The sequence below is a fragment of the Vespa crabro genome, chromosome 2 (genome assembly GCF_910589235.1).
Source record: "Vespa crabro chromosome 2, iyVesCrab1.2, whole genome shotgun sequence".
NCBI classification, from domain to species: Eukaryota; Metazoa; Arthropoda; class Insecta; order Hymenoptera; family Vespidae; genus Vespa; species Vespa crabro.
This window is the reverse complement of record NC_060956.1, coordinates 10,490,499-10,518,307: the sequence shown is the minus strand read 5'-3', so window position 1 is coordinate 10,518,307 and position 27,809 is coordinate 10,490,499. Positions and strand designations below refer to the sequence as shown.

At 30.1% G+C, this 27,809-nt stretch overlaps 1 protein-coding gene and 1 long non-coding RNA gene across 3 annotated transcripts in view; one reads left to right on the top strand and one right to left on the bottom strand.

Annotated features, from left to right (window-relative positions):
* The first annotated feature begins 1,395 nt into the window (after positions 1–1,395).
* LOC124421754 (signal-induced proliferation-associated 1-like protein 2) overlaps positions 1,396–27,809 on the top strand; it is a 76,361-nt gene continuing 49,947 nt past the window's right edge. The window contains exons 1-2 of one of the 2 annotated variants that reach the window (XM_046957333.1): positions 1,396–2,281; positions 2,408–2,501. In XM_046957333.1, the coding sequence (XP_046813289.1) occupies positions 2,265–2,281; positions 2,408–2,501 (111 nt within the window). In that variant the 5' untranslated portion in view covers positions 1,396–2,264. Of the gene's footprint in view, positions 2,502–27,809 lie in introns of both variants that reach the window. The other variant, XM_046957334.1, reaches the window with a different exon arrangement.
* LOC124421755 overlaps positions 23,058–27,809 on the bottom strand; it is a 7,971-nt gene continuing 3,219 nt past the window's right edge. Inside the window, exon 3 of the long non-coding RNA XR_006941722.1 lies at positions 23,058–23,455. This is a non-coding gene — a long non-coding RNA (uncharacterized LOC124421755). The remainder of the gene's footprint in view (positions 23,456–27,809) is intronic.

The following is a 27,809-nucleotide window of genomic DNA, read 5'->3' as shown; positions in this document are numbered from 1 at the left end:
AATTAGAAGCACATCATAAATGTGCTATTTCACGGACAATAAAATGTGAAATGTGTACAAGTGCTCCAAAATTGGTAGATATGATTGAAACTGATTATAATATTAAAGTAGTGCCTGAAACTGTTCAAAATATATTTAGGAAAGCTGTTACAATGACCGTATAGCCATAAGAAAACTTTTCATAAATGCAACTAATAAACGTAAACGTTTGGAATTTGCAAATTCGCATATTAACAAAGATAAAAACTTCTGGAATAATGTTATATTCAGTGATGAATGTAAATTTAACATTTTTACTTCAAACGGATACACTAAAGCCTGAAGAAAAACAAATACATAATTGGAATGTAAAAATTTAAGTCCAACAATTAAACATGGAGGTGGTTGCATGATAGTTTGGGGGTACATGAATATAGCGGAAGTTGGAAATTTAACATTTATTAACGAAATTATAAATCAAAATGTCTACCTTAAATATTTTGAAAGAAAATTTAAGTAGTAGTACAATGAAATAAAATCTAGAAGGACTGTTTATCTTTCAACAATATAACGATCAAAAAACTGACATACTGCAAAAAAAATAAAGGAATGGATATTTTATAATGTTCCGAAGCAACTTCACATACCCCGTCAATCACTCGATATGAACCCTATGGAATTACATAGTGTGACTGAAAAATTAGTTGACACGATACCAAAAAGATTACAAGAAGTAATTAAAGTGAAAAGTGAACCAAATAATTTAAAATATTACGATTAATAAAATTATATGCACGGAAACTTTTTTAACCTTATTTTTGTTATTTGTTTTTTTCTTTATTTTACTTGTCGATAAATAAATGTATTGTTTTTGTATTTTTCATTAATAATAAATATTATATTTCTGAATATATTAGTGTAAAAATTATTTATATTTACATTTTGATTGGAAATAGACAACATTAAGAAAATTTTAGTACGGTGTACGGAGATTTTTTTGACTAATTGTACTTAAATTGAAATAATGTATAGTCAAAAATCAAATATATCAATAAATCAATAAATAATAAATTTAAATAATACATTACATATATATATATATATATATATATATATATATACAAATTACATATATATATATATGTACACAAATTTATTCATACCTTACTACAAAAGAATATTTAATATTACACTAAAGAATTCGTTTGTCTAAATCTACAAAACATAAACTATTTAAAAAAGAAATAAAAAGATAGATGTAGTATATGGCATCGATATCGATCCTTTAGATCTAAGTAGACTCGCGCGTCGGCACGCGTTCCTCAGTCCTGGTGGTAGGGATAGTGACTAGTCAAACAGAGTGGGAGAGTCTCCGCGAAAGAGTGAGCAATGGGGCGCCTCAGTCGTTCTCCGGAGCGTAACCTGTTAGCATTGTTTCTGTTTGCTTTCCTTTTTCCCAAACAGAATTCGTTCTCGTGTAAAATACATTTTTATATTAATTATATTTATTAACCAATACCGTGTATAACGCAATATCGCATTATAACAGTGTTTCATTTAATTCTTATTTCATCGTCTTTTTCTTGAAAGAAACGAGTCGGATCAGATCGGAAATCGGGATAACCGTTACCGAAAGTCCTCGATCTGCTACGAGTGAGTCGAGTGATCACGTCCGGGTTGACGAACCCTCTACCTCGTCGTCGTCCCACGGATACGCACATTGTGTTTCTATACGAACAACGAATGTACTCCTCGTGAAATTCTTTATTTTTTTTCTCTATATCTCTCTCTCTTTTTTTCCGCAACGTGTCACTGTTCTTTACGCGAAGAGAGTTCGTTAAGCGAAGAAGAGGTAAACAAAGCTAGATCTTGTTCTGTTTCCTTCTCTCTCTCTCTCTCTCTCTTTTCTCTCTCTTCCTCTCTCTCTCTTTCTTTTTCTACCTGTGTTCGTCTCTCTCTCTCTCTCTCTCTCTCTCTCTCTCTCTCTCTGTCCCCCTATTTATCCTGTGTGTGTTATGTATGTGTGCTCGCGCGCGCACTCTCGTATCGAAAGAAGGCAGCACACCATCTTAAAGAAACGAAGAAAAAGATAAGCAAGGGTAGGGAGAAAAGAAGCGAAGGGATCGAGTTACGAGGAATCGATGCGTCGTCGATATCGTGACGTCGAACACTCCGAGTCGTCGAAGTCATGTTTTCCAAGTTTGTCCCTTTTTCTACGTCCTTTGGCAAACGAAGAAGAGAACATTAAGGATCAAGATAATTCTTAAGATACTTAAGATATATCGATGATAGGTGAACCTTTGTGAGTTATCATTTTAGTTCTAACATTTGCTGTTCCTATTACTCGTTGTTATTTCCTACCGTGTGACAAAAAAGAAGAAAAACAGGAAACCGAAAAGGAAGGTGATCCTCGTTTTTTTGTGCAAAGAAAACGGGAAGTCGCTATATTGGAGAGGAAGAGGGAAAGCGGCGTGCCGCTCTTCTGTGTGCCGCGGCAGAGGCGATCGTCACAGCCGGAAAACGTAAGTCATGTTATTTTTCACTTTTATTAGACCGTTGATATAAATTTCATCGTTTTCTCGTTCTCTTAATATTATAAAATTCTTTTCATGTTAGAAAAATGTACGTTCTCTGTATATATTTTATCTGCTACGTTTAATCGGACATAATGTTTACGATCTTTCTTAATAAAATTATTATTATTATTATTATATAGGATCAGGATATATGTTTATAATTTAAATCATTTATTATTACATTTTTCAAATATTTGATATGAGTAATTTTTTTGGAGTTACTGAACACTCGAACAAGTACATATATATATAAAAGAGCTAAAACAATGATAGAAATACGGACAGGATACGAGTCTTATCTAAATTCGCCGGAAATAGAAGAATGTTCGACCATTGCAAGCTTGCCTGTCAGAAGTTTATCTTTCTTCAATAATTTTCCAAACGTTCGAGAAAATGTGTATACCTTTGCTACGAATACTTAAATCATACGAATGTCGAAATCTTTCAGCGTTCATAAGTTTTCCTAAATATTTTTGTTCCTTTCCACAAAATACTGTTTTCTCAATCTAATATTAACGAAACTATCAGGAAAATATCGCAACTTCGTTGAAGTGAATAACAACGTGCGCGATAACGTTTCGTGGATGCTTCTTATGAATGACTTTGCGTCGTATTATAACGATGGTGAACGTCCTTCTTGTGAAATGAAATGATGTACGGAATGCTAATCGGTAGTAATGATGAATATTCATGGTAAACGACGAAGTAAATATTAAACAAAATATTGCTCAAATATGTTTGTGTTACAAAATGTTTATTGTAACGTTTTTAGAAAAACGTTTAATTGTTAAAATAATAATAATAATAAAAAAAAAAATAATAATAATAAAACTTTATATGGTCATATTGTATAATGATATATGTAGAAAAGTATACACACATTTTTTGGAAGAAAAATTTTAAGAGAATTTCGTTGAAGAAGGGATGGGTGTATAAAATTTTAATTGGACGGTATCAGGATGTGCAAGAATCTTTGTCAGGTTCTCGTTGTTGACCGACACGTGGGATGTGTAGAGTGGTGGTCGAAGACCCTTCGTGCGTTGCATAATCACGCACGGACGATCGGATATGACGATTGCTGCACAGTGAACCTCGTTAAGATCTCGTTAAAATCTCCTCTATATGTATATCTGAACTTTTCTCTGAGCCTTTCGAAAAGGACTCTTAGAGAGAATAAAAGGATTCTTAGTTTGACCTTTTGCATCGTACGCATTATAGAATATACTTTTCGCAGTTTACGAGATTTCCTTTTCACGCAAATTCGTTAAATTTATTGAATTCTTAACGAAAATCTGCATAAAATATTTTTACCGTTCTTACTGAATACTTCGTTGATATAAATTTTGTCGATTTTACGAGACGAATAAGTTAATAATTCGAGTTGATAATTTCAATTTATTTTTTATACAGTTCGATGATTAAAAGGATTACTTTTAAGTTCTAAGTTATTAAACAAAATTAATTAATGAAAATTATATATTCATTCATAAAAATTATATTATTATAAAAATTAATAATTCGAGTAGAAACTTTAATTGTGTGCACATAATGTCTATCTTTTTTTATTTTATTTTAGCGTTTTCTTTTTCTTTTTTTTTTTAATATCGTTCAAAGTCAGACACTTCACAAATAATCATCCTCGTTGATGGGTGTAACTTGAACAAGCACGGAATAAAGCGTGGGATCATTATTGCCGGTAATTTCTACATACGGTGTCATGTGCCATCGATAGGGACAATGACCGGATTATGTAAAGCGTCGCGTCTCTTTCACCGTTTTAACGATAATCAATGAACGATGTTTTTCAAAAATTGCGTTAAATAAGTATAAATTCATCTCAAGGTCATTTACTCATTAATTGTATCACGATATCGTTCTCGCGTGGGTTTCGTTCTTATTTCAAATTCTACATGGGTTGACGATAAAACAAAATTTGAACGTTCTTAAAACAACGAACGAATTTAATAAGAATTTTATGAAATTCTTACATTATTGAGACTTCGTAAGAGTAATCTGTCGAACGAGCAAAACTGGCAGGCTATTTCGTGAAAGTAAACGCACACGTAACCGATGAAGATCGTGTGGGCGAGTATCTACGTGTGTATGTGCGCGCATGTGTGTGTGTGCGCGCGCTCGTGAGTAAGAGAGAGAGAGAGAGAGAGAGAGAGAGAGAGAGAGAGAGAGGGAGAGAGAGAGAAAGAGATAGCTGGTGAGAGAATAATCAAGTCGCAACTCTCGTGGGCGACTTAAAAAATTAAACAGAAACAATCGCGACTTCCGCGAACTCATCTTTCTGTCCTTTTTTTCTCTCTGCTTGTTTAACTTCGTACTGGTTCATGTACTACATTTATATATATATATATATATATATATATATATATATATTTTTATATATATATATTTTTATATATATATTTTTATATATATATATTTTTATATATATATATATATATATATATATATATACACATAAATATACATATACATACAAGTAAATCTATATCTGTAGATTTTATGCTGTGTTCTATAATTTATTTTATCTATAAATTAGAATAGGTTATCTATTGTATACTAAATAATGGTTTTGCCTTCCTCTCTCTTTCTCTCTCTCTCTTTCTCTCTATCTTTCTCTCTCTCTTTTTTCTATGTATTAAGCAGATTAATACAAATAAATCAAATTTATGTACTTATCGATATTTCTGAATTATAAACTTTTTAACTCACGTAAATCGTCGGCGTCTTTTTTTCTTTTTTTGTTAAATAAGATAAGAAGCATAAATCAATTTAATAAACTTATCGATATTTGTGATTTCTGAATTTTCAAACACACATGTAACATCGTTGTGATCAAATCTAGCAAAATTCATTTTTATACATTGATCGCTATTCATTTAATCGTAGATTATCATACATCTACCATTCAAATTACTCATAGGCAAATCTTTATTTGTCTTCCTATTAATCAATCGTTTATTCACCTTATTATCGATTCAAATTACGTCATTCGAAGTCTTGATAACCTGATAAAAATCATAAGTTTCTTCTTATCAATCGCATCGTTTTGCATATCTTTTTTTTCATAATAATATTATCTTATCGAATGGTAAAACAATTATCCTAACGTTACTTTTATTTTTTTAATAAGTTGACTTTCTTCTTTCATATTTATTTTTATTTTAGAATATAGGTGATTATTTATTTTAGTGATCATATTTATTTTAGAATATAGGTGAAACAAAAAAGAAAAAAAAGAAAAGAAATAATAAAAAATACAATTCTAAATATTTCAGTGACAATCTTGACCTAGAAATAACCATATAGAAGTCCTTGATTCTTTGATCGGTGTGAAATTATGACTTACACACACGTTTACATAAACTCATATATATAACACATATGTGTATTATTCGCGACACAGCGGAAGGACGAAGCAGTCGTTTGCAACAGGAAGTTTCTGTTCCTGTATCCTATATGTTTTTAGATATGTGTGAGCAGGCACGTGTATTCTCTGGCTCTCAGTGAAATTCTACAAAAGAGACGACCACTCCTACTCGGACGATACACCGAGGAATTCGTAGCGGTCCGAAACGGAGCGGATCGTCCAATGGTCGTAACACGGACAGAGAAAAATAGAGAACTTACATATACTGATATACAATTGGTATGTGTAAGAATAGAAGTTATTCTTATGTGTAAGAATATAAGGTATTCTGGTCACGTATAGCCAATGGTAGTTCGTTATTACGCACACTTCCGTTCATTCGATCGTCCCATCGAAATGATTTCTGCCTTAAATGTGCTTCTCGAATGCATCCTGTATAACTATTACGAATATTGTTTTTCCTAACTGATTTCTTTCTCTTCTCATATCTTTCGTGAAAAAGATATATATATATATATATATATATATATATATATATATATATATAGTATTTTATAACGTTGTATTTTTATTAAAATTTATATATATGTATCTTATTTTAGCTCGTTTTAAATATAATAATCATTATCTGAGATATACATATCTTTTTCGATTATAAAAAGAAATGGCCGAGAAAGAGTATTCTCTTTAATATTCGTGCATATTACCGTTATTATTTATAAAATAAAGTTAATAATTTCTTTTTTTAGTTAGTTTAAGAATTAGATAAGATATCTTATACAAGATATTAAAACATACGATTAGATATGTATGTGTGTATGTGTGTGTATGTATGACATTAATATTAGATTTAAATGTGAATTTGATAGATCAAGTCAATATTTGATATAATCATTCTATATCTTTTTATTTATAAAGATTTAATAAATCATTTGTACGAAACACAGAAGTTCCAAAAATGAATAAATATTTCAAATTTGCAAACATGTAATGTTTTGAATGCAAAACCCATGAAGATTTTATCTTGAAGAAAAAATTTTTTAGTCGAGGAAATACGATAACATTTTCGGTAGTATGCAAACTTCTTTTTTTTTTCTTTCTTTCTTTCTTCATTGTAGAAAATATTTCAAATAGGAAAAAATTTAAAGGAAGTTCCCCCTCTCTCTTTCTCTTTCTGTCGACTATTCGAAACGGGCTTCTATTCTAAAATACCGATGCGCTCTTGCGCGCCTTCTTTGGAATCCGAGGACAGCTGCAAGCGCATACCTGAACGATCCGGTGGCAGGGCTGTGTTGTGTTTGTTAGATGGTATATTAAGTCGATTCGTACTTAAGACCTCGTTTTTCATAGAATTTCGAGTACCTACTCTCGATTTATTTATTTTTCGATTAACTATATTTATTGTTTCTTTGTTCATTAACATGAACTTTCTGATAAAAAGCGAATCAATATATTTTATATAAAATATAATGAAAAATTTTCTCCTTATTAATTTGGATTTTTTTATTTAAAAAATGATTTTAAGATAAAAAAAAGTTTTATTTAAAAACAATTTTACGCTATGATTGGATAAAATTTTTCTATAGATTTAATATTTTTCAGATTAATTTAATACTCCACTTGCAATATCTATGTTAGAATTTCACATATATCGTGCAGAGGAAAGCTCATATTAAAAATATTCAATAGAACGGGTAGCGTGTTACGTATAGATTAGGTATAGATCATTGAATAAAAAAATAAACCTTCATGTACTATTCGAAAGTAACCTAATTATAACACTACCATTGTGGAGAAAGTAGGTACATATATATATATATAAAATGAGTAGTATCAAGCTCAAGTATAATAATACGTAAGAAGTTTTAATGTAATTCATTTTCCAAAAATAATACCATTTAAAATGGAAAATAAAATTATAGAAAATAAAATAGAAAGAGAAAGAAAGTAACTTTTACGTGAAAGGAAATATTGAACAATGTTCATATAGAAAGTTACCTTTAGTCTGTAAGAAAGCAAAAAGACGTATACATGTACGTGTATATAGAAAGAGAGAGAGATGAAAAGAAATAAAAAGAATAAAGGAACGTTTCATTGTCAGTGGCACGTTGCATACATTGCACCAAGCTAAAGATGCACTCATGTCGCTCGTTACACTACACCCAGTGTATAACTCCCAAGAGTAAGTGCATTGACTTCTTCTGCTCGATGATAAACGTTCGTCTTCATGTTCGAAAAGCTGGACTTCTCGATCTACTACGATCTTCTTTGTAGCCGGAAAAAGATGTGAGAAGGTCAGAGGATTTGGTGAGTTTTGTTTCGTTTTTAAGAAAAAAAAGAAATTTAAAAAAAGAAAAGTACAAGAAGGCGAACCGACGACGATGAATCGAACAAGTACGATCTTCCATTTTTATCCTCCTTTTATTTCACTTCTCTTCTTCTCTTATTCTTCTTTCGTCTTGAGATGGATTTGTCTGGAAGATGTACTCATCTTCGAATCCTCTCGACCCTTTTTTTCTTCAACCCTTCAACGAGCTTTTCGTTTAACATCGGATGAAATATTAAAAAAGGAAAAAAAAAAGCAAAGAAAAAATCCACTTATCACTTGAATACATGTATGTAAAGAGGTAAGGCATGGTGGGATTAAGAGGAAGTCTCGAATCGACGATGGTTCCTAATATTTCGAGGTCACGTCTCTTTTCACTTGGGAACATTTGCGAAGATTCCCGAGAGAGAGAGAGAGAGAGAGAGAGAGAGAGAGAGAGAGAGAAAGAGAGAAAGAGAGAAAGAGAGAGATGGTTTTTGTATAAAATAGTTTCAAATATTTTTAATAGCTTAAATAATAATTCTACTAATATACTTCAACTCATATTTAATAGTACTTAATACATATTTAATATAATAATAAATATTTTTTAAGACTTAAAAATATTTCGATTTTATAATTCAATTCTTTTCCTTTTTTTTTTTTTATATCTACAAGAAAATATTATTATATATAATGTATAAAACTCTTATATTATAACTTATAATTAGTAATTAATTTTGTATCGAAACAATGACAGATATATGTGTATGTGAAATAGAATTTAAATTACGTCATAATGAGTTAATAGAGAAAAGAAATGTACGATTTCGGAAATATTGGCGCAATTTGTCTTCTATCGATGACAACTGATGTATCATTTATGACAAAAATTCTCTGATAAATCTTAAAGACGATACGATTTCGAGATTGCTTATTTGCTAACATGATACGATTTGCTTCGCTTCTCGTACAATCCACCACATTAGTAGTTGTTAGTTTTACGAAAGGAGAGTCGAATGTACACAGCGCAGTACGTGGTAACGTCATGCGGTTTCACAGCCTTCGCCGTTACTAATTTCCCTCAAGATATGATACAGTAGTCAGGAATTTATTGTAATGGTCAACGTTAGTGCGACTCGCATCGCGTGAGAGATATATTATTAGCGAATCTCCATAAAAATCGAACGTGTATGATTCTTCAATGGTGTTTATTTAGCTTTATAATCGACTTTCGCGAATATAATAATCCGTCAAAATAATAAAATTTAATGGATATAAATATAAATCCGATTTAATATTTTATTTAAATATCTTATATAATATTAAACAAATATTAAAAATAAATTAAAAATTAAATGTCAATATATTAAATAATTATTTAACATTCAAAATAATATTAATTAAATATTTTATCATTTATCAAATATTTTTTGTGATAATTTTTTAAGAACGATTTTATTTTAACATTTATTTACGTTCGATTGAAATTTTCATCATATAACTTTTTATATTATTCTTTGGTATTTTTTTTTCTTTCTTTATTTTCAATTTTTGAGAGTGATAATAGAATCAATAATTTCTCAACAATTATTCGTCGCGATGAATAAATAAGGACGTTACCGGCTAGACGATTTCCTGCAACGATAACCCTTTCCCGCATCATCGAATTATTAGAAGTTATCGTGGAGCTGCCGCGTAGGGCAGGATACAGGTTCTTTAAACGCAGCCGAACGCAATTAATTAAAGCCGGATGCGGCGATTGACCTCTGGGTGGTTCGCCGGGGATCATCCGGAGGGTAGTCCTTTTATTTCGAACTCTTCCCAACTTTATCGTCATACCGTGATCGAGAACCCGATCCGTCCGGTCGAAAGATCGATGCGGGTCATCCTCTCGAAACTTGCACTTCATTTCTTATATGTTAACCAGTTTTATTAAATATTACCATAATATTATATATATATATATATATATATATATAATAATAATAATATATATATATATATATATATATATATATATATATATATATATAATGAATTAAGATCAATAAATTCAAGGGAATTGAATTAAGAATCATAGGGGATAATTCTTAGTAAATTACGTAATAATATTATCTAATTAATTTAGTTTTCACTAATGTTAATAATATTATTTAATTAATTGACAATACATTGTTCCTGTTATTCATACATCGCAAAGTAAATTAAAATAGATATAATTAAAATTTGCGATTAATTTGAAGTTATACAACTTTCTTTGTATTGAATATATTTTGAGATTAAAATCATATAAAGTTCTAAAGCATTGAATTGATTCATTAATGAAAGGAATGTATTACAAGTCAACCCAATATATGTAAAAATTTGGATTACATAGGAATACATATATAATATTTATTTAAAGATTCGTGCATAAGAAATACTACAAAGATCAAAATATGCAAACTATATATATTAAAATATATATATTATATACAAGATATATTACAAACATCAGTATCAAAATATACACACGTATTACATTTATATATACATTATATTAAATACACATGTATAATATATACATATAAAAAAGCATTTCGGCTTGAATTGAAAGTGAATTACAAGATAGAAAGAAAAAAAATATATATGCAGTGTGGGAATACAGAAAGTCTTTTTCAGAAGATTCTTCCTTTGTTCTTTGAAAGGAGAGCGCCTTTTAAGGAAAAGAAGGATCCTGACATGTCGGTGGTCCAACGTGACAGCACGAAGCCGAGTAGACGCGAGACTATTCGGTATTCATCATTCTTCGTTGTATTGTTTATGAGTGAATGGCAGGGACACAAAGAGGGACGCGATATGAGCGCATTCCTGAGCATACACTGTGATATCCCCCTTCGCAGGAAGACAACGAAGGGCGAAGGAGGAGGGTCCCAGAATGAATGGAAAACCTTTTCCTTCACGTGAAACTGCAGGAGTGTGAAAAACGCTTCGAGGTGCATATTTTAATTCTGCGGCGCGACAGAGAAAGTTGAAAAGTTCACTATCTATCTTTCTTTCTCTTTCTCTCTCTTTTTCTTTTTTTCTCTTTCTCTTTATCTTTAGCCTTTTTAAAGAAAAATTGTAACCTTCTAGCCACAACAGTTCTTCCTTATCTTCTTTATTTTTATATCTTTTATCTTTCAATTATGTAGTTAAATTTAAGAGTATTTTTTTCTTTAAATATATTTGATACATAAAATGAAAATATACAGTGAATTTGCAACTTTATCGTATTATTAATAACAATATTATTTAATAATTCAGTAATATTTTGTAGAGAATTTTTAATGTTCTCTCGAATTTAAACAATGCATTGTAATATTTCGTTTTTCCGCGTATCGATAATTTATAATAGATATTATTTTTTAATCAATAATATTTCGTAAATGTTACATTAATATTTCCTCGAACTTTGAATCGTGTTTTAATATTTAGCTCGCTGATAATAAAAATGATTTAAGTCATTAAATTTTATGTTTTGTTATATTGCATGTTCCATTTTTATACAAATTTATTCTGTTCATATAAGTAATCATCTCCATTGAAAATATGTATTTGAAAAAAGTAAGAATCTCACAGATAAATTAAAGCCCTTAAGACAAACGCGAAGAAGGTGCTTTTCTAGAGCAAGCGAAAGAATATAAAGGACGAAGAGATAAGATACAGAAAGAAAAAAGAGAGAGAAGGAAGAGAAAGTAGAGAACTTCTCATAAGGATGCAAGAAGCGAATATAACAAGCATCCAAGATCTATGCGTCGAGTTACTCCTTTTCCTTCTCACGATCTCTTTTTCCCACGAAAGGCGACTTTACTATTGCTACGTTTCTTCTTCTTCTTCTCCTCCTTCTCCTCCTTCACCTTTTTCTCCTCTTTACGATAAACGACGCGTTTCTTTCATCCTTTCTTCCTCTTTCTGTTTCTTTCTTCATTTCTTCATTTCTTTCTTTCTTCTTATTCTCTTCTTTCTCCTCCTTCTTCATCTTCTCCTTCTCTTCCTTTCCTCCTGCTCTTTCTCCTTCTTCTCCTTCTCCTCCTCCTCCTGTTCCTTCTGCTCCTTCTTCTTGTCTTCCTCTTTTGTCTTTGTTTTTCTTTCAAAAGCCAACGGAATATACTGTTACAAAAGGACGCACGGCTAACTGTAAAACATTCACCGAAGCATATACGCTCGCGAGCGTTTAAACGCGAGTAATGTTATCAAGCAAGCAAAACGCATCGAGATGGCAACGTCACCTGGTATACAAGCCATATATATATATATATATATATATATATATATATATATATATATGATGTATGTATGTATGTTTATATGATCCGTTCCTTCTTTTATATCTTTCACTTTTCGTGGATAACATAGGATTTCTAATTTGGTTTTAGCTTTGGGATTATTATTAATTCCATAGAGTTTGATTACATACTAGTAATATGTATATTCATGACATAAAATAAATCTTGAAAATGTTTTCTACTGCCTAACGTTATTTGAATTATTTCTATCGGTTATATGAATTCTTATTTGTTGATCTAATGTTAATTAAAGTATCTAATGTTATTTTAATTATTTTTATCTGGTATATGAATTCTTGTCATCGTATGTGTGAATTTTTATAAATTTTAAAGATCCCTACCATTTTTTAAGTAAGAAGTCATCAAATTACTTATTATAAAGTTGAGATTATTTGTGAAATTTTTGTTGCAAATAATCTCATTTTTAATATGAATTTTAAATCAATGTATTAAATTGTTTAGATGATAGAATTGATACACATATATATTTAGATTTTTATATGAGACGTAAGAATCCAAAAGAGTTTTTGGATATCTAACAAAACTTGTTTTTAACTGTATTATATAAGAACTTACTATATTAAATAATTTTAGTAATATAGTAATATAAATAGTTCTTTTCAAAGATAATCTTGTCTTATATTATATTGCATAATTAATTTTATTGTATAATATAATTTTAATAGTACACAATAATACTTTACTATATAATATTTATATAAGTAGTTTCAAAGATAAATATTATATTATATTATATTGAGAATATAACTTTAGTAATATAATAATATAAATAATTTTTCAATGATAATCTTCTTTCACAATTTATTTTCAAATTAATTATTTTAAAATAATTAATTTAAAAATTTTATTTCTATTATATTGAAAATATTATTTTATTAGAAATTGATAAAAAAAGAAAAAAACATACGTGTTTAAAATCATAGACAAATCATTTCTTTAAATTTTCGTTTCCTAAATCATAGAAAATTCATCTATGTGCGTGGAAATTAACGGGAAACATTTTCCCTTAGATTTTGTAGCATCGACCAGTTCTAACGTTTTATTCAAAGTAACAGTAGTTGTAGTAGTAATAGAGGTAACGGTGGTAGTTAATCTTTATTATCCACGACACGCGTCGTTTCAAACACGCAGCTGTTTATCTTCACTGGCTTTGCGTGTGGTATACTTATTTTGGATGGTTTTGCATGAGCCGTACATTTTGTATATGAAGAAGACTAAGAAATCAACAGAAATTAAGAGAGAATGAAAAAGCGTAGAAAATCCACTGAAATATTTATTTATTGATAATTTAACATGTTCCTACTAATATAACGAAATTAATGGAATAATAAATTAATTTGCAAAAAAGAAACAATAACTAGATTTTCAAGTTTTGCAGTTTTTTAATAGTCTTCGTTTTATATTCGTTATTAAATTATTATCGTCTTTCGAAACTTTTATTAACTATTTTAATTATTACATCGAATTTATTATTATATTTATTTTATATTTGAATAATAAATTCACTGTATTATATAAAATATTGGAGCTTTTACTTAGAATCACTTGTTATTATTAAAGATTATTAATAATTTATTATGAATTTCTAACTTTTTCGAAACTAATCCCTCTTTTAAGACGTTCGTAATTCGAAACATTCGACTTTTCCATTTTCCGTTCTACAGTAAAGTAACACGAACATTATATTTACTAAAAGTAGAGTAAAATAGTCGGACGGTAAAACAGACATATCTAACACACACACACACACATATCCAATTAACTTACTTGACCATTTCGTGCTTTTCTAATGCTATTTAATCGTTTTAAAAAGTCTTATCATCAACTAAAACAATTTCAAAGAAATAAAGTTACGAAGATCTGTTCGCAACTGAAACCGACATACATATAAGGAATATTATTTTTCTTTATTCATTTAATTTTATATTTTATTAATCTATTGCTCCACTTCTAATTGGATATTCTATACGCGAACGTATATCAAGATTTCTCTCGTTATCGTTCCAGTTAAATCTCTAATGAAAAGCAGCGATGCTCGCAACTCACTCTATGCTTGAATTCATTAAGAATCATTAAGGATCTAAGTGTAATCGAGTTTCGAGTTGATTAACGGTCCTACGATCGCGTGAATCGTTTTGCAAAGAAATTGTTCGTAAGTTATAACGTAAAAATCATGATGACTTAAGCAAGAGAGATTCGTTCTAATAACATAATTTAAAGACTATAAGAACTATTTTTCTTTCGTAATCTTTTCCTTGATAATAATTTTCTTTTTTTCGATCGTTAATAAAGTTGTAGAAAATATATAATTTCAGAATAGATCTTCAGTCTATCAGGTATAAAAATATTCATGTTAGAAATTATCATATTCATTTTTATTTGAATTACATGTTATTGACATTTGATTTTATTGAATTTATAAAAAGATCAAATGTATTAAACAAAACACGATACATGCTGAATAATTTTATGTATTATATTCTCAGTAAAAAAATTACACACACATATATATATATATACATATAAATATAATTAATTAAATGAACATACATATATACCGATTTACAACAAATTATTTAAACATTCGATATCTTAAATAAGTATTATGGAAAAAAAGAAACAATAAAAAAGAAGAAAAGGATTTCTATCTCGATCTTTACATAGGACAAAGTCGTATTGGGTCACTGGCATTCAGGTGTTCGTCCTCTGTGGAAAGAGGAATAATGAGAGGCACACGGCAAAGAGCCCCCCTCTCTCTTTCTCTCTCTCTCTCTCTCTCTCTTTTTTCATCTTCTCGATCCTCCTTTTCCTCCTGCACCTTTCGTTTCTCTCCGTTGAGTTAGGCTTGCCCCGAGTGACTCTTGAAAGTAACGGCACCTCGACTTCCCCCCCTCCCCCCGTTACCCGTCCTTTCCCGCTGCGGCACCATCGTTCTTAAAACTCGCCGTACACCACACCGATTCATCGCCTTAACTTCATGTCCGAATCACTTCCTCTCTCGACGACGCGTTCTTCTTCTTCATCATCTACTTCTTCCCGTTCGACGACTGGTGTATCACCAACTCGTAAAGATCATATCTTTGTGGAGCTTTACGAATTTTCGTCTTGATGATTCGATTTTACATCATAAAATACTTACATATATTTGTATGTATACGTATACGCGTACCTACGTGCAATTGTATATACATAGATTGTCCTATTTAAATCAAATTCGAATATCTGTGTAAACGTTAATAATGCAAAAAAGAAAAATGATGAAAATATATGCTGAATCATTTCAAGGGACACAAAAAAAAATTCATTTCTGACACAAATAATTCTTTTTATCGGTCGACACATAGAGGAAATATAAAATCAATTGTTTTTTTTTTTCTTATTTTTTTCTTCTTTTTTGTTTTTATATTATAATTCTTTTTTGTTTTTGATTGCATTGATCGGTGCAATTCGACATTATCTATGAAAATGTATTGATCAAAAAATTTAAAGGACATTTTAATTTAAATATTGCTAAGAAATTATCATTCTGTTACGAATGTTAGTTTTGTTTACCAACATTGTCAAACATTTTAATAATTATTATAATATTAATTATTATACATTTTAATAATTATTATTATACTATATTATCACACATGGGTTAATACTCTTTATAAAGAATGTCAAGTCTGTATCGATCAATATAATCAAAAACGTATGATACAATTTAAAAAAGAAAATACAATTGACTTTCATTGTCGACCGCAAAAATTATACGGTATTATTTGCCTTTTGAAAAGATTCAAATTTTATTTACTACATTTCTTGGTATTATCAATAGTTTCACAGATGTACAATGAAATTTATTTGAATAGGATATCCTATATATACATGAATGTATGCATATATGATTTTATCTGTGTATATATGTGTGTATATTAGAAAAGTATCTCTAATGACTCAACCTACATGTTATCAATGATACGTTTGAATGACGCACTTCCGACCAGGTATGTAGAATAACTTTCGTCGACCGATTCGTCATCGATTTCCTACTGCGTAGATTTTGTATAACCTTCTCATTAATCGTTATTTAATCAAACGAGATTCTATTATGCTGATGATTATAAATTCAGATCTTATTGAATGGTTTCATGAAGTATCAAAAATGATTCATACGTCGTAAAAAAGTTAACTTTTCAAAATTACACGAATTTTAAGAGGAAATTAAATTATTATAAAATTTTAGTTGAATGATATTTAATTAAGAAAATTCTTAGGATAGAATTGAAAAAGTAGAAAGATTACGTTGGGTTTATATTGTAAACGGATTTATGTTTATTCAAAATAATGATTAAGTACGTAAGTACTCGTAAAATTTCATTCGTAAATCTATCGATGATTCCAACTAAATCAAGGTGATCGATGATCCAAAGTGAATTACTATTGAGATTACATCAAAAAGTCGTAGAAGCGATATGAATTTGCATGGTTTCCTATGCATGACCCGATTCGATTTTCTGGGTCATGCGGTACTAACGTGAACTCTCTCTCTCTCTCTCTCTCTCTCTCTCTCTCTCTCTCTCTCTCTCTCTCTCTCTCTCTCTCTCTCTCTCTCTCTCTCTCTCTCTCTCTCTCTCTCTCTCTCTCTCTCTCTCTCTCTCTCTCTCTCTCTCTCTCTCTCTCTCTCTCTCTCTCTCTCTCTCTCTCTTTCTTTCTTGCGGCTTTACGTGATACACTGACGTAAGTTCTAAAAATCTACGACGAGAAACTCGAGGTCTTTTAAGATTTTCCTATGAGAAAATCGTTATTAACAAATCACTCGATCTTGTACATACATATTTTATTATATACTTTTTTATTTTTGATAACTTATTCATTTCTCTTCTTTTTAGTCATCTCTTTTATTTAATTATTATTTGTATTTGCGATTAAATACGATTAAATATTTGAATGTGTTTTGATCGATTAAATTAATTAGTATGAACTGTTGAATAAAATTCTTTTGTACATGCAGTCATTGGAATCCGATTTTTTTTGTTTTTATTTTTTTTCAATCAAAATTTGATCATCCCAGTTTATAAATGATTGCTCCATAGGCTGTGGATTTATAATATTTTTCGATGGTATTCAAGATCATAAAGTATTACTTCTACTTATTTAGTTAGTATTTGTATTAATTAATAGTAAGTACGTTGTAAAATAACTAATCAATATATATGATTATTTTGGTCAGAATAAATAATAAAATTTGGATTGCGTTTGGTTTGCGTCACTTATGTTACGTATTGATATTTTATTACTGATCCATTTCTTATACTAACCAAATGTTTGAAAATATTGTCCCAATAAATAACAGCCATGAAGTATGCCTTTTTCTTCTTTTTTGTATTAAAAATTTACAAAACTCGACTTTATCTAGTTTAATAGTAACTATTCTAAAAATTTCATTTGCTTAAAAATTTTCAGATCGCCAATATTTTTGATATTTAACACATATTTTATGATTTAAGAAACATTTTAATATGTTCTTCGTACTGGAAAACGTTCAAATTTACTCGACGTAATATTAATTTATCAAATATTCTGCTTCAGTTCGTAGATATAATACAAAATCGGGAGGATTGTGAGCGTTCTTATATCGAACTGTGCTTGGCTTTGTTATAATTTGGTTACTCCTTTCGACCCGATACGATGCAGCTGCACTCTTCTATACTCCTATACGTCCTCGATCGGGCTTCGTTCGATATATACTCGTTCGTTTCAGCTGCTCTCCATGATCCATAAATCGGAACAAGGGTTCTTGAATATTTCCTCGTGGCAATATCTTTTTCAACAATCGACTTCGATATTTATCAAGAAAAATTTTTACAATAGATTTTCGTTTAATTCGCAAACAATTTTTCAGACCGTATTTTGTATACTTTAGTTCAGTTTTTCTAAACTCATGGACCACGGTCCAATATTGGATCCTTTTGAATTTTTAATAGACAGCAAAATTATTAATTTAATCTTTACGGTAAAAAAAGGAAAGTGATTCATTTACAAGAGACTTTCCAGAAAATTTTCGTAGAATGTTCTTCCAAAGTCCTATCTTTAAAATAATATACAATAACTTCACTCTATCAGGTTCGTAAAAATATATTATAAACATTTGAGTCGCAATAACATTACGAACAAATGTGTTGGATCGAAAGGTAAAAAGATTAAGAGAAACTGTTTTAGCTTATTTCATTATATTCTATTTCATTTGTACTTGTTAAATTTAAATTTATTTTATTTCATCTCACATAATCGATTAAAGACGAAAATTTGTTTAAATTCGCGGTCAATTTGTCAAATAAAATTTAAAGATTCAATCCAATTTTTTTTTTCAAATTCTTTATATCTCGAAATATAATCTCTAATTGACGATTTTATTCTTATCTTTATTCAGTCGTTTCATTTCAAATCATTTTATTTTATTTTGTCATACGAGATCGATTATAATGAATACGATAAATAAATATTTCATCGCTATTATTTCAACAGGAAATGAAAGTATACTTTTAAAGATACAGATCACATAACGTTTAAATCTGATGGCTTTAAAGCAACGATGTTTTATCATGTAACAGAGAGATAAAAGCATCGGTTGCAAAGTACGATACGATCGAATCGCGAGATAACGAGTAAAGATAAGAATGAAGAAAAAAACGTAACAACGTAGACGAGGAGATATATTCATTCACGATTTTCCTTAGGATCGATTAAAAGTAAATCATTCTAGTCTCGAATAGTAGTAATTTGTTCTCTCTCGCTCGCATTACACGCAAACACATACACACACACAAACACATACATACTTAGTCACTAACGTTCTCTGTTAGGGTCATTGAAACGAGCATGACGTAAGCTGATGTGTATCGCCATAGGGAGAAAGGATTTTGCTCGCCTAGGAGATCGATAAACTCTAGACGCGAAATCTTTCATAGGTTTAACCTTGGCAAATCGAAATTATGACTCTTTTATATCTGCTATCAAGAGAGACACAGATCCCTCATTTATTCTAGCACATTCGTCAATATAAATTACAAAGTCGAATAACATTGATCACGTATTTGTATTGATACGCATGCATATAAATATATAGATATATAACGTGTATATGTGTGTCGTGTACATATATGAGATATTCATGTATAAATGTATCTACATGTTTAAAGGGAACGACGGTGAGTCTATATATTCACGCTACTTTATGAACGACATTATAACAGTAAATTCAACCATAATCTCCGGTACCATCGAATTTGAGATCTTATGAGAAAAGAGTCATGATTTGAGAAAAAAAAAATAAATAAAAAGAAAAGATTGATCTTGCGAATACAACAGATACTTATGATTAAGGTGAAATGATTTAATGATAGAATTGATGGATTTTATGGAGATAACGAAAATAAATCGAGTAAACATCGGGGATAGTTGTCAATTTTGTAGATAAATAAATCATTCATTTTATTTTGTTTATTTCCAGTGCTTCGTTTACATGCATTTACGTTATTTTTGAATCGAGAAGACTCACGCCATGATATAGATACGAAATTGCATCATGCTACACGTAGTTGCCCAAGTCTGAGGCAAAGGATTTGTCGTGACTCGAATGTCATCTATTTATGTGTATCGCCTTCTCTCTTTCTTTTTCTCCTTATAGCTCGCTGACAATCGGGACTGAAAGCTTTGTCTATGAAGAGCTCATAAATGTGAACTTTTCTTTAATATCACGGGATTCTCACCAATAATCTAACTTTAATGTTCGCAAAATTGAATCGTCTTTTTTATTGTCATTAATATTCCTTTCGTAAAAATCTTTTTTCCCTTTTTTTTCTTTTTTTCTTCGTCAATTACAATTAATTTCTTGGTAAAATTGATAAAATTCGATGATAAATCTCGCAACGTCATTATTGTAAATTCGATTTTTTTGAAAAACAAAATTATATAACGTGAAAAATATTTAACAAGCATTAATCTTCAATATAATCGTCAATTAATTTTGTTTCGAAAAAATAAAATTTGATGTATGAATATATAATTTCAATGTTACATGAAAGAGTTTTCGAGCTGATTGTTATTAGATATATAAAAAATGACACGTATAAAATGAAAAGAAGAAGAAACAAAATTTCTATCGTAATTTTATCCGTTTTAATGAAATTTGTTTTTAAACGACTACTTCGGCAGATGTTTTCAAACGGATGATTATTTCTTTGGACCATTTTCTTTTTCATCGTGAATGTAAGCGTGAATACAAGCGATTAATCAAGGATCCTTTGCGATCTTTCTTTTTTCTACGTCAAGCGCTTCATCCTTTTAATGAGACTATCGTGAATCGTTCATAATCATTACGCAATAAGAGCACGATATTTCACGGTGTTGCTTGCACGGAAGCTCATTTCTCGTATGTGCTATTATTAATCTCCAATTTTCGTCAGTTGGTTGAATTTGAATTTGTGTTTAACTCTTTATATCGTCATGTAACGTCAAAGTCACATATTTATATATTTGCCGAATTTTATTCTTTTTGTTTCTTTTTTGGCTCATAAAAAATTAATTGTTCGAATGTTGATGTTCACTGATCAATTAAAAAATTATAATTATAATTATAGTATTCGTATATTTATATTAGTATAAGATATATATAAAGAGGAAGAGAGAGAGAGAAAGAATTTAAGATTATATATTTATAATTTATATTATTACATTTATATATTTATACATCTTAAATGTTTCGTTTAACTAACCTTTTTTTTTGTAGATACGAAATAAACTTTCAAAACAAAGAGTTGAGAAAAAAAAGTTAAAAAACAAAAACAAAGCCACGTGTGTTTCTTTCGATAACGAAAGACAACAGATGTAAAGCGAAGACTTCTTGAAGCGAATCAAACGGGGTATGATCGTGTTCTAAATCAGAAAATAGAATTTCGTGAAGGGGAGACTCTCGATTTGCATCGGTGTTGTTTCACGCAGGAAGTCACAGAAATGACTTTCCTCTATAAATATTGCAGTCATGCGTGGGTGTGCATTTCTTTGTAAGCAACAATGTATATGCATTTATGTGTATACATTAGTATGTTTGTATACATGTTGTATACGTGTATTCCCTTTATTGCAGCGTCTACCGGACACGAATCGTTACGTCGAATCTTTCGTCGTTCCAGCTTTGCTCAGGAAGATCGCTCGTACCCGATAAAAAAAAAAAAATAAAAAATTATGGAAGACCGAAGGAGAAGAAGAAGAAGAAGAAGTTAGAGCCTCGCGAGCGGAACGTGCATGAATAAGTCTTTCTTCCTTGGATAACGCATCCTCGGCGAAACCATAATCGGCTTTCTAAGTTTTTCCTAATATCTTTTCACCGACATTCGCTTGCTTCCTTGATGATTTTTTTTTTCTTTCTCTCAAAATTTTATGTGCAACATTATATATTCTAATAAAATTTAACGATTTTTATTTTCGTCACGTTTCTAAATTGGATAACTTGTTATCCTCGACGAAGATAAAATTTATAAGTTATATTATAAAATTTGTTTTATTATTTTTGTCATTTTCTTTAATTATCGTTTAATCAAAAATTTAGACGTACTAATTTAGTAATTTTTTTAATACTTCCAGCACTTTGTTCGTGTATATCCTTTTTATAAAATTGGAATATAGATTTCTGTTCTATTTCTAAGTTTACATATTATTAATGATAATGTACTTTCTCTATTGTATATTAAAATCATATTTATACAAGATTAAATTTTACATGGTGTACATTTTTGAAAGTATTCGTACATAACACGTACATAGAAGGTCCTTATCTATTATAAAAGGAAGAAGAAAGCAGCGCAAGATTGTCTTTTTAGATTTTGTCGGGTAAAGAAGCGTTAAAATTCTCGAAGACAATGGCCTCCGGAAAAAAGAAGAGAGGAGGATGCAGGACGAGAGTGAAGATTTGGAAAGTACTTGAAGGGAAGAGGAATCACAGATCGGTGATTAGAACGAGGAAAAAGAAAAAAGAAGAAGAAGCCATGTTTTCTGCGCATCTACGGATTCTCGTGAGTTGAATCAAAAGAAAGAAAGAAAAGGAAGATAGAAAGAGAGAAAAAGAAGAAAGGAAAATGATGGAAGAAAAGGAGGGCAAAACGAAACCATTAAGATTTGATCTATTAACACGCTACGTCAATTACGAATCTTCTAACCGTGGGAGAAAATCTTCCGATTCTTCTTACGTGTTATCCATTAATTTTGGTCGATCAGTAAACTACACGAATCTTCAGTTATTTTTTTTTTTTCTTTCTTTTTCTTTTTTTATTCTTTTTGTTTGTTTGATAAATTTCATTATTAATATTTTCGTATTGGACCAACAGATATGTAGGTATAAATAAATAAGAAAATACTGACTGAAAAGTACATTTAATTATTTATATTCACAGATTACATTTTTTAATAAGTGTAAATCATTCATTATCATACAATTATATACGTAGAAATTTTAATGTAAAGTATTTATATACTTATTCGCATATGCTATGCAAAACATGAATTAAGTAAAATCATAGAATTTCTCTATACGTATTTTCTACTATCGTTAATATAAAAGGAGGATTAAAAAAAAATCGACATCGTCGATTAAGTCGAAGGTAACTCGTTGGATCGGCAAAGAAGGGCAGTAGAAAGAGGGGAAAAAAGAGAGAGGGAGGGAGAGAGAGAGAGAGAGAGAGAGAGAGAGAGAACTTCCGGTGTTCAGGGCTGTACATCCACATCTCTTGTGTTCGAGGGACACAAAGGATGTACATCGCGTGGCGAGGCTAAACAAGCCATCTACTTTTCGTGTCGATTCTCTAAAGTTAGAGGACGGAATCGGTCCTCTTGCCAGATGATGCTGAAAAAAGAAAAAAGAAAAAAGAAAAAAAAGGGAGACTCATAACTACAGTATAAAAAATCTTCAGAAATTTCGGCCTCGAAAATTCAACTTTATAGTTTACTATATTCTCTATTTATTCTATATTTATATATTATGTTTTTGAATAATTTCATTTATGTATAAATACGTGTCGTGTATGTATGTTTTATTTATTATTTATTATACTAATAATTCATTACATTGTTATTAAATTATTATACGTATCTTATAAGCGTCTTAATTCGTAATTTCAATTTTTAAAAAATCAACTTTAACGAATCAATGAAATATCACATAAGATGATAAGAAGAAAAGATAGTAAAACACATTTCCATGTGTACATAAATTATTATACATATACAATATATAGATATACATTTCTGTTTCAAAGATAATTATAATATTAGTATAATTATTAAGATTCGATCGAGAAATATTACGTGAATCATGTTCATCGATGTTCTATTACCAATAATTTAAACTCGAGAAAACATAGTAAAGTATTGTACGTGGATCATCATATTTCAACTCTGATCACTGCTCATACGGTTCTTATGATTTTCACATCATATAGACGACTTTATTTTGAAATCTGGAACGCTGGCAATGACGTACTATGCGAACAGTAATGTTCCTTCAACTTATTTCTTTTTATTTTTATCCCCTTCTATCTCTCTACGTTTCTGACCGATCACGGAATCCATTGCAATTAAAGGTAATGTGAGATTCATTTTGTTCATTTCGTTCGTAAGTTTTGTACCACGCTGCGCAAACTGGTTTCTAACAAGTGTATTGAATTTTTCTTTTCAAATACCATACAGCATTGCAACTTCAAACTGGAATCGTATAATATCTATAATTTTATAACTCACCAACTGCTTTCATAATTCTCATTTCTTTTCCTCTCTTTCTTTTTTCTTTTTTTTTTACGATACACTCAATCACATTCTTTTTATTAAATTTACAACTTTTTATACATTGTACAAAGAGATATCGATAAACGTTGACCGTGACATAAAAGAGAAGAAAGTAGCACGGTTGTTCGTTGTAAATTGACTTAGAGAAAAGTTCGCGACCCTTTAATCCAGTGCAATATAACATATTTGTTACTCGTACAACGTTTACGATTCTAAATAAGTATTAAGGGAAAAAGAAACAAGTTGCCTGCGTGTATCAATAATGAAAGAAAATAGTAATTAAAATGAATAATAATAATCAAAAAAGAAAAAAGAAGAAAAAATTTCAATAGTACCAAATTGGATGTGGGGGTTCCTAAACGTACAAGTTACATTCCTGTTCCACAAGTGAAACTGCGCTATGAGTTATATATCATTCTAACGACATAAGCGTCGATGGTTCATCGTGTTGTAGTCACTATCCGTAGGGAAATTCGCGCGATTTGCAAAGAAATACTTGCACGAAATATTCGTCGTTGAGCGTTAACCTCGACCCTCTCTTTCTCTCTTTTCTCTCTCTCTCTCCCTCTCTCTCTTTCTCTTTCTCTCTCTTACTCTTCTTACTTATTCTATAATATCTATCCAATCGAGAGAGTCTATCTGTTTCTCTTCTTTTCTCTTTCTCTTCTCGTTCTCTTTCTAACTTATATGTGGGAATAAGAAGAGACAAGTCTCTTCGTGTTGCATTGTATTCAAATGAATCTTCGAGACTTTCCTATTCCTCTCTCACTCACTCACTCATTCTCTCTCTCTCTCTCTCTCTCCCTCTCTCTCTTTATCTTTCTTTCTTTGTCTTCTTTTCTGTTTGTTTCTTCTTATTTATCATCGTTATTTTGCTCTCTCTATCGTTAATAAACGTGAGGAGGAATCATGATTCTCCCCATTTTTCTCAACGCATTTATTTTCTTTTACAATCGAGTCACAGTAAGGGAGCTGTAAGCTTCTGATAGGAAGCCCTTCACTTTCGAACAAGAAAACTCGCACGAAGCCGAGTTCACTTTTATACGCTTCGCGGATCGTCCATGCTACGTTGCTTTCGTTGGCTTCGAACAATTCTGTTGAAAAATATATATATATATATATATATCGAAAAATATGAAATATCCGATTGCTTGAGGAAAATTCCCTAAGAAGGAAACATTGTTTACTTAAGAAATATGTAGTTCGAAAGTTTCTTGTTATTTCGATTTTAGTTGAAACAAAATTTTTTATCTGCTCATTTTTTTTCTTCAGTTATTGGTAAGTAACTACGAGATTCAACTGAAAGAAATTTACGAGCGACTGACGTTGAGTATTAAAAGAATTTTTATGACATCACAAAAGTAGGATAATTATCGGCATAGAATCTCTCTCTCTCTCTCTCTCTCTCTCTCTTTCTCTCTCTCTTTCTCTCTCTCTCTTTCTATTTTTCTCTCTTTTTCTTCTTGTCGGAAAATCCACGAAGAATCAGACTTTGGACACGGTACGTTATATTGTCCGTACGATTTTTACGTACATACAATCGTAAGTTTTGAATTCTTATGACTTGTAAGGAATAAGCCGTCCACGTCCTACATACACCTAATTTCCTGTTCATTCCTCCTGAACATTCCAATGACCCACTGAATGTCCACGTGCGATAAAATTTTCTTCGTGTACTTGTTATTTATTCTTTTTTCATTACTTTTAAACAATTGTAAATGTAATAAAATACAAAAATACTCAATTGATTAAAAAAAATTAAGACTTATATATGTATTTAATTTCTCAAATTTCGTTTTCATCGAATAAAAAAAGAAAGAAATGTATGCAAAAGCCGATACACATAAATTCTAATATATATGAATTCAAAACAAAAGTAACTATTAAAAACAGAAAACATGATAATTCATTAATTTATTTATTATTACATTTAACTTCATTCATTAAAGTTCGGAAAGATGATGTCGTAAATTTCAATATATAATAATTCAAAATAAAAATATCTATTGAAACGAAAGAAAGAGGAGAGAAAAAGAGAGAGAAACAGACAGAAAACACGATAATTTACCGTTTATTTACTTCTGCATTTAATCTCATCCGTTTCCTGTCACCAGCATACCGACTACACCAGTCTCGTGTTTCTTCAAGAGAGAAGATGAGATTAGAAAAAAGAAATATATATATATTAGAGATGAGTTAGCTGCGGAAACGATGCAGAGAACAGGGTAATAACGTTTGAAACAGCCGCGATGAGAAATCGCGATTTACGATCTCGCTCAGTCGAAGAGATCTCGCCTAATTGCTTGGCTCAAAGCAAAGGCTAATATTACAGTGGCCGAAGTTTATTATTATCGACGTTTTTTAAATTACATTATTTGCCGTAGATATTCGTCATAGATAACTGTACGTACAAAAATAGATCGATCAAAAACACGTCACAATAATGATAGCAGTCGAAAAAAAGAAAAGAAAAGAAACGAAAAAAAGATTAATCCAAGAAAGAATTTTATAGTTGAGAGTCGATACAAACGATAAACGATAAGATTTTAGGTTGCATTAATTATAATTCTGTGAAGGAGACATGACATTTTATGTCTCGGTAATTTTCAAACTTGTTTCTAGCGAAAAGTATTTTATTATCTATTTACCATTTTTCTTGAATATGATTTCGTGAACATTTATTGATAGACGATAAATTTCTTTAGAGTTCTTTATAATTCATAAATAAAATTTAGTATTATTTATTCTATATATATATATATTATTAAAGATATTGAATTTATCATATAATTTATAAATGATATAAAAAGTAATTGTAAATTAATAAATAATATATAAAAATAAATAATTATATCTAAGTTATTAAATTTATCTTAAATCATTTATTAATAATTATTTTCCTATTTATATAATATAATTATGTACACACCGATGGAATATATATTAGAAATGAACGTGTTCAAATAATTGTATTTTTACGATTTTGATCAAGTGAAAATTTTATTTATTTCATATTAGATTTGATAATGTAATTGTGGTGCCTATATGCCTACGATAAATACCGACTCTCGAAGAGAGATTATCATAAGGAGGAAGGAGGGTAGCTATCGGTAGGCATTAAAAGGAAATTCCCTGATGTATTATACACGTCGGTCTCGTACGCATAAATTCTAAGACACGGTGTATTTCCATGGGAGATAAAGAAGGAGGTGTAGAAAAGGGAGCGTGTGCATCGACCTCGTATTCGTGGACGAATGCCAAGTCCTCACGATCCTCGATTTCCATCGTAAAAGAGGAGAAGAAAGAGAAGGAGGGGAGGCAGAAGGTCAATGCTCTAATGTATCGTATTTCGTTAGCAGGGAAACTAATCGATCGAAGTAATAGTGATTGTGATATTCGTTGCATGAATATTTTTT